At 40.2% G+C, this 12,011-nt stretch overlaps 1 protein-coding gene across 1 annotated transcript; it reads right to left on the reverse strand.

The window, feature by feature from the left end:
* Window positions 1-2,380: 2,380 nt before the first annotated feature.
* LOC115795188 (E3 ubiquitin-protein ligase MARCH2-like) lies at window positions 2,381-7,071 on the reverse strand. The gene is made up of 5 exons (XM_030750997.1): window positions 6,758-7,071; window positions 5,425-5,725; window positions 5,136-5,331; window positions 4,365-4,574; window positions 2,381-3,769 (listed from the first exon to the last, which is right to left on the reverse strand). Exons 2-5 carry the CDS (start codon window positions 5,607-5,609, stop codon window positions 3,614-3,616), a joined length of 747 nt encoding a protein of 248 aa, XP_030606857.1. The 5' UTR covers window positions 5,610-5,725; window positions 6,758-7,071; the 3' UTR covers window positions 2,381-3,613.
* Between the last annotated feature and the right edge of the window lie 4,940 nt (window positions 7,072-12,011).

Raw genomic sequence — 12,011 nt, forward strand, 5'->3', positions numbered from 1 at the left:
TTGCTTCAGTCCCAAGAAGACTCATGGCTGTACTAGCTCAAAAGGGTGCTTCTACTCAATAATGAGCAAAGGGTCTGAATACTTATGACCATGTGATATTTCAGTTTTTCTTTTTTAATAAATTTGCAAAAGTTTCTACATTTCTGTTTTTTTTTCTGTCAAGATGGGGTGCTGAGTGTACATCAATGAGAAATAAAATGAACTTTTTTGATTTTAGCAAATGGCTGCAATGAAACAGTGAAAATTTTAAAGGGGTCTGAATACTTTCTGTACCCACTGTAAGTGACTTTGACTGTGTTAAGGTTGTTGGTGCCAGACGGGCTGGTCTGAGTATTTCAGAAACTGTTGATCTGCTGAGATTTTCCCACAGAACCATCTGTAGGGTTTACAGAAAATGGTCTGAAAAAGAGAAAATATCCAGTAAGTGGCAGCTCTCTGGGAGAAAATACCTTGTTGGTGCCAGAGGTCAGAGGAGAATTGCCAGAAGGCAACAGTAACTCAAATAACCACTTGTTATAACCAACGTACTGTATGCAGAAGAGCATCTCTGAATGCATAACACATTGAACCATGAAGCAGATGTGCTACAGCAGCAGAAAACCTCACCGGAAACTGAGGCTACAGTTTGCACAGGCTCACCAAACATGGACAATAGAAGACTGGAAAAACATTTCCTGGTCTGATGAGGTTAAACATCATGAAAGCATGGATCCATCCTGCCTTGTATTGGTGGTTCAGGCTGCTGGTGATGTGATAATGTTGGGGATATTTTCTTGGAACACTTTGGGTTCCTCAGTACCAGGTGAACATTATTTAAACACCACAGCCTACCTGAGTATTATTTCTGACCATGTTTCCAGCAGTGTGTTGAATCTATGCCATGAAGAATTAAGGCAGTTCTGAAGACAAAGGGGGCCCAGATGGGTATTAACAAAATAAAAAAGTGTACAGTGAGTGTCCAGTTACATTGTTTTTCCTCCAGCGGCCGCCAGACTTTTCTAATGTTTTTTTTTTTTTTAATCTCTCAGGCTTAAAACAGTTATTTAAATGAGGCCATCTGAGTAGCTAAAAGAGGAAATCACTTTTCAGTTTTCAGTATGATAAACAGCTAGACAATGCTGCTTTGGGGGGTGGGGGGGAGGAACTTCCTCCCTGAAATATATTGAAGTACAACAGGGCCTAAAAGCCTAAAAGGGAACTATAAGTGCTTCAAACAGTACTTGAGTAAATGTATACTGTTCAATATTATAAATAAAAAAAGGAACACTTTGAAAACACATCAGATCTCAATGGTAAAAATATCCTGCTGGATATCTATACTGATATGGACTGGATAATGTGTTAGGAATGAAAGGATGCTGCATCATTTGATGGAAATTAAAATGATCAACCTTCGGAGGGCTGAATTCAAAGACACCCTGTAAATCAAAGTGAAAAATGATACAGCAGGTTAGTCCATTTTGCCGAAATTTCAATTTCATGGCAGCAACTCAAAATGGTGTTCAGTAGTTTGTATGGTCCCAAAGTGCTTGTTTGCATGCTTGACAACATCAGGGATCCTAATGAGATGACGGATAGTGTCTTGGGGGAACGCCAACTGCCAATCGAGCTCCATGATGCTGGGCCGTGAGCACAGGGCCCACTAGCAGATGTCAGGCCCTCAGGCCACCCTCATGAAGTCTGTTTCTGATTGTTTGGTCAGAGACATTCACACCAGTGGCCTGCTGGAGGTAATTTTTTAGGGCTCTGGCAGTGCTCATCCTGTTGCCCAAAGATTCAGATACCGGTCATGCTGATGTACGAAGGACCTTCTATGGCCCTGTCCAGCTATCCTGGAGCAACTGCCTATCTGCTGGAATCTCCTCCATGCTCTTGAGACTGTGCTGGGAGACACAGTAAAGATTCTGGCAATGGCACATATTCATGTGCCATCCTGGAGGAGTTGGACTACCTGTGCAACCTCTGTAGGGTCCAATGACACTGACCCTAGCCAAATGCAAAACTAGTGAAACAAGTCAGAAAAGATGAGGAGGGAAAAAATGTCAGTGGCCTCCACCTGTAAAACCATTCCTGTTTTGGGGGTTGTCTCACTGTTACCTCTAGTGCACCTGTTAACTTCATCATCAGCCCCCTCTGCTACTTAACCTGCCTGATCAATATCCCAGAAGTTTGACTTGATGCTAAACTCTGATTAAAACATGTTCCTTTTTTTGAGCAGTGTCCTTCCTATCATTGGTTATATTCATTGTATACTCTGACTGACCAAATCATTGACAAGCAAAATTTCTCAGTGAAAACATATTAAACATGAAATCAGTTACATCAGTTTAATCTCCTTCTCTGTGGAGTAAGAAAGAAAACAACACAAATATCATCCACATCAAGTCCAGGAGTCCCTCATGTTTTATTGCACAATAACCCAATTTTCCAGGGGATTGCAGCAGGAAGACTACAATAACACAAAATACTTTGTCTAACAGATGCTGCATATATCGACTGACATCTCAGAACACATTTGTCTTTTGGACCTTTTATGAAGCACCAGTCTGCTCTGATACATCTGACTTTTCAATCCATTCATTTCCCAACACTGTATTCTCCTCTTTTTAAAATTGCATCGTTTGTGATGTAAGACATTACCACTGGTCATTGCTAGGCAGCTCAACTGATGAATGGTGAATTTACAAGTGGAGCAGGGCTGTTTGCTAATGCACTTTTATGACAGTCGAACAAACATAATCCAATTAAAATGTAAACATGTTTCCACACCTTCAACACTCGTGTCCTCTACTTTACTGCACTGCAATTCGCTGGAGTTAGTGTTTTCCCATACACAACAATCTCCACTGGCCCTGTGACAAGTGTGATTAATACATGAGACCTGCCTAAACAGGAAAGTGATTTGGTTTCCACTCTTCAGACAGCAAAAAAACAAAAAAAAAAAAAAAGAAAAAAAAAAAAAGCTTTTCCTGGAAAAATGAAGAAGGGTTCAGATTATAGACAAGGACAGTGATGTGAGCGACTGCCGCCCCCTACTCGTCAAAAGGAGAACAAAAAAAAAAAAAAAAAAAATATTCACAGATAGACTTTGTCAAACATGTTTTTTAGATTATTATCCTCTGCCGGGCTATTGCTTGCCCATTGTTCCAAAACAGCTAAATACATTGTGAAGGGGCTTGGGGGAATTATAGGTAGTGAATATGTTTCATATTATACTGTAGTAGCATGCTGAATCAGTTATATCCTGCTACATTAGCTTGTGTCTTAGTATTTCATAAGTTTGTGACAATGACTTAAAGTCAGGCTGATTAGTCCATTATCCAAGTGTCCAGGCATTCACATCCTGGCACTGACTGTCCGGTGACAAGTCTGTTTTCATCAACAAGGACTCCCGAATGAGTTCAAAAAGTCCAAAACCACTTTTGTGGCAGGCCAATACCATAATAGTTTACATCAAGTGCTTTAATAAAGAAAACAGAAGGAAAAAAGGAGCAGTTCTTCCCTCATAATGGTCCATATGAAGTGCAAAAGTTCATTAATATGCTTAATTTTGTTTTTAGAGAGTGCTTCAGCGGGCTCTATTTTAAATATTCCTTTTGCCCCTGCTCAGCACTCATACGATGGTCTCATCAGTCATTTTCTTGGTCGACTTGGTTGGCACTGAGCGTTGCGTGGTGTGTGCCCCTTTCATGTCGGGCATAAGCAGGCGCACTTTCTGATTGGTCCTCCTCCACTCTGAGTACAACTGACAGTGATACCGAAATGACACCTGAGAATGAAGGAGACAAGAAGTAACAAAACATAAGACAGACATCAATAAGACTGGCACAGATATTTGAGAGAGTAGTATGAATGTAGCACAGCAGCTACTGCACGACAAGCACTTGAAACCTGAGTAGAAAGGCCAATCTTTCACTCACTTTAACATTCTCAATGATGAATTTGCTGAGGATTAAAGGCAAATATTAAACATAAGACATTTAGATTCATAACAAAGCCTATCTTTAGGGAAAAAGACTGTTAAAAAGTCCAGTAGAGTAAAGCCACCTTACTAGTATTCTCAATCAGCTATGCCTGTACGTGCAGGTGTTCTGTTTCTGTTCCAACCTTTAAACAAACTGCTCAGGGACAGAATATTTTGAACATGCCATCACATGTCTCCACATCTGACTAAAGTTATACCCTGAAACAGTGTTGTGCTGTCTATAATAATCAAGGTAACCACCAATATGTGGGGCTGTGCTCGCCTTTGTATCACATCTGAAAATCATAGCTGCTTCCTCATATCTAAATTACCTTAAAAACACTTGGATCAACTTATGGGCAAAAGCCAAAGAGAAAAAAAACATTCTGCAGTTGGTTACCAGTGTCCAGAGGATGTAGATAGTGAAGAGGGCAATGGTGAGGGCAATAAGGCCAACAGCTTCGAGTCTGCTCTTCAGCTGCAGGTGGTCCTGTGCGCCCCTCAGACACAGCCAGCCGGAGATAGCTGCCAGGGGTGTGATGAGAAGGAAGCAGGCCATGTCACAGAGGAGAGTGCGCTTCTCGCTGCGAGGGCCCGGGTCCTTCAGCCACTGTGAAAGAGCAAACTGGAGAGGTCAATGGTCAATCAAATTATTAACTGATGCAAAACAAACCTTAAGAATGAGCTTTTAAGAGGCATTTAGCTACCTGCATGAAGTAAATAGTGCCACTAAAAATAGTCTCGTGAGAAAAAGAATAATGTCACATGCTAAACATGTTGCTTGTTGGAACAGATACTTCACGCCTTGTATTAAAGCTTACAAACACTAAAGGCAAAAGAAGAAATAATCTCTATACTTCAAAGTTGTATTGCTTGTTTCCATCAATCTCCTTAACCTCTTACTGAACTGAGGCTGGAGCCTATCCCAGCTGACATTAGGGGAGAGGTGGGATACACCCAGTCCATCACAGGTCTTTTACCAGAAAAACTAAACAAAACAGAGAGCCATTCATACTCACACTGAGGTGTACAGCCAATTCAGAATCAACAATTAACCTAACAAGCATATCTGTGGACTCTGGGAGGAACCCAGAATAAACCCACACACTGACCACTTTTTATAAAAATCATAAAGTGGGGAAACAAATTTACACAGTAAAACTTCTCTAACCTGAGTGAGTGGTTGTGGTCGCCGTTCAATAGTGAACTCTGTGTGACACAGTTCACAGTAGCTGGTGTTGGAGGATGACAGCCACTTCTCCAAGCAGCTTTTGTGCACTTTACCCAGAGTACCAGTGCAGTCGCAGGGCGAGAGCAGAGTCTCCCCTCCAGCTCCCTCGTGACAAATCCGACACATACCCACATCACTGTGCAGAAAGACAGCAAAGTAACAATAACACATATCCACTTTAATTACAGTATATTTAGTGGGGCCCCATGGGAATTTCTCACACTCTTACCTCTGTGAGCTCACCGCTTTGACTACGGTGGAGAGTGGGCGGCCATCTTTAGCCGTAACCTTGGCGATGTACTGAGCCTGCGCGGTGGAGTCAGTCTCCTCTGAATCCTTGGAGGCATCAGATTCGGCGGTGCCAGAATAATCACAAAGGGAGCCAGGTAGGTGGCAGCAGCCTGACGAAGACATAGTCAGCTGAAGGTGACAGTGATGCAGATGACGGCAGAGGCGACTTTGAAAGATGGTCTGATCCAAAAAGTTATGTCCAGCTCCACTCCTTCTCCGTTCACCTACAGAGCAAATGCCTAGTGGATGCAGGAAAGATGAAGACACACAGTATAGTTGCTTTCATCACCAAGACTGCTAGCTCACTGGTATGCATGATTGACAGCTGGACTTTAGTCAAAGTTACATCAAAACCAGCCTATAAAAAAAAAAAAAAAAAAATCAAACTTTTACTATTTTTAAAGCCATTAGGGTGCTGTATATTTTATTTACTACCAAAGTCAGCTACTTTTAACTGGCTAATTAATAGGCCGTGTCACTTTCTTTATAAGGCTCAAATATGCTTTGTAACTGCAGAAAATTTCTCTAAAATGGCTCTTTTTATAGTACAAGATGATGACAAGATGAAATCCTTAAAATATCCACAGACTGAGAAGTAGAAATCTAAAGAAATCTGTTAAAATGTAATCATGGTTTTCCTAAAGTGCCAAATGCGCCTTAATAAGGGTGAGCTGGCTTCAACAAACTGCTTTAACGTGGAAATAGAGAGGGCAGCACACTGCGGTGTAAATATATTTCAAGTAGTCCTAAGGACACCAGGAGTGGGGTCCAGGTGGCCGTGTGTTTACCCCTACCTATCCCTGCAAACTGATACCTTCAACAACGCAATCTTAAGCAGCTTACTTAAAAAAAAATTAAAGCCAAATTACCCCAAAAAATGTGCCAATATAGTAGTGTATTTAAAGGTACATAAACCAAGCTCGCTGGTGTAACTGTATTTTCGTGTAACGTTAAAACTTGACAGCTTAGTACTGTTAATGTTATAGACATGTTACACATCAAAGGCTCGACCAAAATCGAAGTCTTCTATTTCTGCTACATGACTGAGCTGCCTAAAATTTCTCAGCTGACGTTAATTATGCCGTACATGTACATACCTGATACAGCAACGTTAACACGCAACGGCCGACGGAGGCTAATTTATTTCATATAGCAGCATTGTGCACAGTACATAACTGGATGCCAACGAACAAGCTGCAATATGATACTTGTATGGAAAGCCCCATCCATCACTGTGGTTATTTAAAAAACGTTAGCGTAAATATACTCACCCGACGGCCTGCCTTTTCTCCGCTGGCCTTGGCCTTGGCCCTTCGTTTGCCAGACACAAGCTAGCGGAGCTAACTGGACAGCTCTAGCTACAAACTATGACATTGACAGCTAGACAGAGGCTGACGACAGAAGGAGATACAGAAGACGATCGTGTGCGCTGCATCCTCCCCATGGCTGATGGCATAAATCGCTTGGGTGATTTTCTTTCTTTTTTTTTAATGCGGAAAAGAAACGGCTGCCAGGATTACTGGAGTCAGCTAACGAGGCTAACTGACTAGCAATGGGCAAGCCTACCTCGGCATCACTCAGCTGTGAGCTGGTCACGTGACATAATGGTGCCTTCGCCGTCATTTGTAATGTTTTAGTGCTGCATGTTTACATGTTTACACTTTTTATCAAAGGCACATGGTATCACAATAGGAATGCTGTCTTAGTGGGTGAGTCACATGGAACTGCTGTAAAAGTCGATGATGAAGGCGGTGTGTATAATCGCGTTTGTTTATTGACTCAAATAAATGTACTCAGCAACATAAAGAAACTTAAAATTATATATATATATATATATATATATATATATATATATATATATATATATATATATATATATATATATATAGGTCCATGTAAACATGTAATTATTCCCAACGTTTTGTTATCTATGCGCAATGACACACACACCGTTTTACAATTTGCAACAGCAGTTTACGAGCAGCCTTAAATGCACTACAGTTCAGACAACACAGTGTTTGGACTAAAGTGTTTCAGTTTCTTTTCGTTTTATTTTTTCTTTTAAACTATCGTTTATTGTTTGTTTTCAGTGAGAGAACAGTTATTAATCTCCATGGGGAAAACATCTGTATTAAGTTATGTCAAAAAAAAAAAAAAAAACGTTAGGTGGCAGCATTTAGTAAAACCGCTCAGATTGTACCCTGGTCCACCGGCAGTGGCGCTGTTATTCCAACAGTGAGGTCAAAGGACACATAAAGATGACCAAAGGGGGGTTTGACGATATCCTTGAAAAAGCGTGGGTAATATTAATTATGGACCCTAGCTGTGAGTGTAATGATTAAATGTGAGAATAATAGTCAAAATGGTCAGTTTGGTTGAGCCTTGATAGATAAATCAATTTGCAGAAACTTGGTGAAGATGTATTATATACAAAGAAATTTGCTAATTCAACACTTGTTCAAGAGACAACAGATGAAAATAGCCATTTGATGCCTGCAAAATTTCTTTCTGATGCAGCCTACCTTTACCATAAAGTATCTAAAATTTATGCTGCTACTTCTACCACTACAAAAAGTCTTTTCCCCACTTCCCTACATTCATACTCAAGTTCCACAGTTCTTTGAAAAACCTAAGTGAGCTCTTAAATTACAGCATTTTGCAAAACACCTGAGCACCAACAAGGTGAAAAAACAATTTCAAGCTATTAGCCAAAAAAAAAAGAAAAAAAAGAAAAAGTGGAGGACAAAAGAGGAAGTTATAGGCCTAAAAAGCTATCTACAACAGATGAACAGTGTCTGAATGTTGTGTGCTTAAAAAATGGGAAAAAAAAATCCAGCAATGACCTGACACAGGACCTGGGAGATGCATCTGGGTAGTGTCTGATTGGCAAAACTTTCATTTTTCAGCATGACAATGATCACAAACACACTGCCAATGCAGTAAAACACACCTGGATAAAAAAATAAAAAAAAACACACAGTGGAACACTATCAGTCAACAGCCAGATCTACTGTTTGCTGAAGTCTCATCAGAAATGGTCTCAATGGAAGGAAAGGCTGAGGTATGCCAACTTACACAAGAACTGGACTGAAAATCCAGTTTTATGGCGTGATTAACCCAAATTTCAAATTTTTGATTCACATCATTGTCAATATTGGGGATCAGGACAGAAGCACAACAGTGAGTGTCTACAGCCATCTGAAAGACACGGTGGAAGTGATGATTTGTTGCTGCATTTGAGCCAGTGCTGTTGATGATCTTGTCAAAAAAGATGGCATGGATGCAGAAAAGTACCATCAGCAATGATCCCAAACACACTGCCTATGAAGCAAAAACATATCTGGATAGAAACTCACACAATGAAACACACAGTCATGGATTGGCCTCCCCAGAGCCCAGATCTCAACATGATTGAAGCAGCGAGGGATCATCTTGTTAGAGAACAAATCAAAAGGCAGCCAACATCCAACATCCAAAGAAGAGCCTTGAATGTCCTTCAAGAAGCCTGGAGAACTATTCCTGATGACTACTTAAAGAAATTACAAGAAAGTTGCCTCAGAGAGTGAAGGCTGTGTTGGAGAATAAAGGTAGTCACACCAAATATTGACCTTCCGGCTCCTTAAAATTGTACAAACTCTGTTTTTGCCTTATGTATGATAGTTCTATCTATGCTTGCACATGTTTGAATAAATCGCACCTGTTTCTAATTTTCCCAACAAAATATGAAGAAATGAGCGGTGCCTCGAGACTTTTGAACAGTGTTATACTCATGTACTTTTATTTACTGTTCATCTGCTATAGATAATGTTTTAGGCCTGCCAATGTTTCTTTGCAAAGTTGTGTGCAATGTGTAGACACAACACTGGTTCATCCCTTGAGTTAGGTGCCTTTTAAATCTTTGAAAGATTCATAGGTCAGTGTTGAGTGGCTTAACAAACAAAATACATTCCTCTGAAAGGGGTCAGGTATAAGGACCGGACTGAAAACTAGTGAAAAAGCAGCCAATGCCAAAATATACAGAAGCAAAATATAAAGAAACAGAACAGTAGTTTAGCTTTCTTTTTGCTGATCCATGCTTTATATGTTTTGTTGTATAGAAGTTACTGTTCTTAATGTAATTGTGAATTACAGCAAATATCAAGACTGATACTCTGGAGACCTTTTAAAAATTTCATAAATTTCACAATATCTCTTTAGTGTAACCTAAAATAGCAGCGTCCATGTGCAATTTTTAACCTTTAGTCAAACAGAATCTATTTTTGTCACATCGCCCTGCTTTACCCTCTCGATCATTACCTCTTCCTTTGAACCCAAACACAGATAAAGAAGGGGTCTGTTTTGGTGAGTGGGATCTTTGAACACTACTGAGAGCAGGGGTTGTCACACGTACACACACACACACACACACAAGTGTGTTTTGCTATCTTTGTGGGGAATTTCCATTGACTTCCATTCATTTCTACAGCCTAAACCTTACCTTTACCCTTTTCCTAACCCTAACCATCACATACCTAACCCTAACCCTAACCTAAACTCAATTCATACCTTAGCCCTAACTCTGACCCCTGACCCAAAAACAGGGTTTCCCCTTGTGGGGACAAGGTTCCAGTCCCCACAAGGAGCAACTGGTCCCCACAACGTAGTATATGTCAGGAAAATTGTCCCCACAAGGTATTATAAACATATGCACACACACACACACACACACACACACACACACACACACACACACACACACACACACACACACACACACACACACACACACACACACACACACACACACACACACTATGTCATTAATTATCCCACCCATCCATTTAGTCAAAGTTCAGCACAGATCATGAGATGCTGCAGTACCTCTGTGCATGCATGGGATGTCATGAGACATGCATCAGTGGACTTTAACACAGGCCGACACACAAATGGTGGTGTGACTCATTTATTTAACATAGTTTAGATGCCAAGTTAAATAGCTTTATAAATTGGGTAAGCGCAATGTTAAATTGTGATAAAGTAACAGCTGCATAGCTTACTGGTATTTGAGAAATGTATAGACTATTAGTAAAAAGCTATTTTCAGTTGCTCCCTTGCCACAAGGGGTCGCCACAGAGGGAAGCTCCACATGTTTGATTTGCGCTGGATGCCCTTTGTGATACCCCGAAGGGGATTTATATATAGACTGTTAGTATAATTCAAACAATGTGTGTGCTGGTTCTCCTTGAGTATTTGCAAAGCTACTGTATTCATGATTCAGTTCTGCTGTGACAAAGGAAACACATGTTTTGAAACAACTCTGAAGCATTTTGGATGACAGCAGAGATTCAAGCTGTGGCAGTGTTTGTCACATTATGGGTAACTATCTTTCTTGAGAATGACTTTACTTATCTTGCGGAGAAGCCTGCTTCAACTGTATTCATTGTGGAAATATACACATAAGACCCATTACTCTTGAGTTCATATCATATAGCTCTTCAGCTGCTAGGTCAAGCATAAAAAGATATACAATTTACATTAGATGTGCAGATACTCTATATTTGAGTTAAGCATGGGACATAATCCAAGTTCTGAACTGGGCACATATATACACATATTCACATACATGCTATCACTGCTATCTACTCTGCATTTACCTCAGTTATAAGTGAGAGAAATGAAGCGTGACAGTCAGGAGAGACAGACAGGTTGCATAACTTATTCGCAGCGTTTTGCTTTCAATAACTGCTCGTGATCCTTGAAACTGCAGGTGTCCTTGTGAGTACTAATGGAACGTAGTAATTCAGTTTCTCTCATTTTCTGATAAACTCTTGTCCTGCTGAGAAGTCACTTGACTGTGCTGCCTTACTCAGAGTGCAAATCTATACTCAGCACCCAGTGAACCTGGGTGAATCGGTTCATTGTATGCTTTTTGACCATTTGATGATATTCCTGCTGACCAGTTAACACCCTGCAATGTTTTAACAAAATTTATTATGAGGCAGTATCCTGAAGACACTTTGCTTCCTGCAGCACTGACAGGCTTTGGGATCACTTTTAAAAACTCCTGTAACTCTATTGTCAACAAAAACCATGAGTGCAGTGGGATTTCACAGAATTCATCAGTACTCTGTGTTTATCTGTCCATCAGAGTGTTTCTGATGTTCTGTACTTCGTACTGCATTTATTGATTTAAGGAAACAGTCCTGCAGCAAAACCCCCCAAAACACCCCGCTGAATCATGTTTAGTCTGTAAGCTTTTCCGCTTTTAAAAGAAACGATGAATGATCATTTTAAAAAAAGGCAGCCAAATGTTGAATATTAATCTCTGTGTATGATCTGAACAGTTAATGCATTTTTAAGGTCAAAGGTCATGAGAGAAAGGCCTTTTAATTATAAATATGCACATGCAATGTAAAAGAGATGCTGTTTGAAGGATCCCATTTATTACAGCTTAATGTTGCTTAATGATACAAGAACACCCTCTTTCATCAAACACTAAATCAGTCTAAATGGCATGAGGCCTGCACTATATAACCTTCCTAATGC

This window comes from Archocentrus centrarchus, chromosome 17 (assembly GCF_007364275.1).
Source record: "Archocentrus centrarchus isolate MPI-CPG fArcCen1 chromosome 17, fArcCen1, whole genome shotgun sequence".
Taxonomy (NCBI): Eukaryota; Metazoa; Chordata; class Actinopteri; order Cichliformes; family Cichlidae; genus Archocentrus; species Archocentrus centrarchus.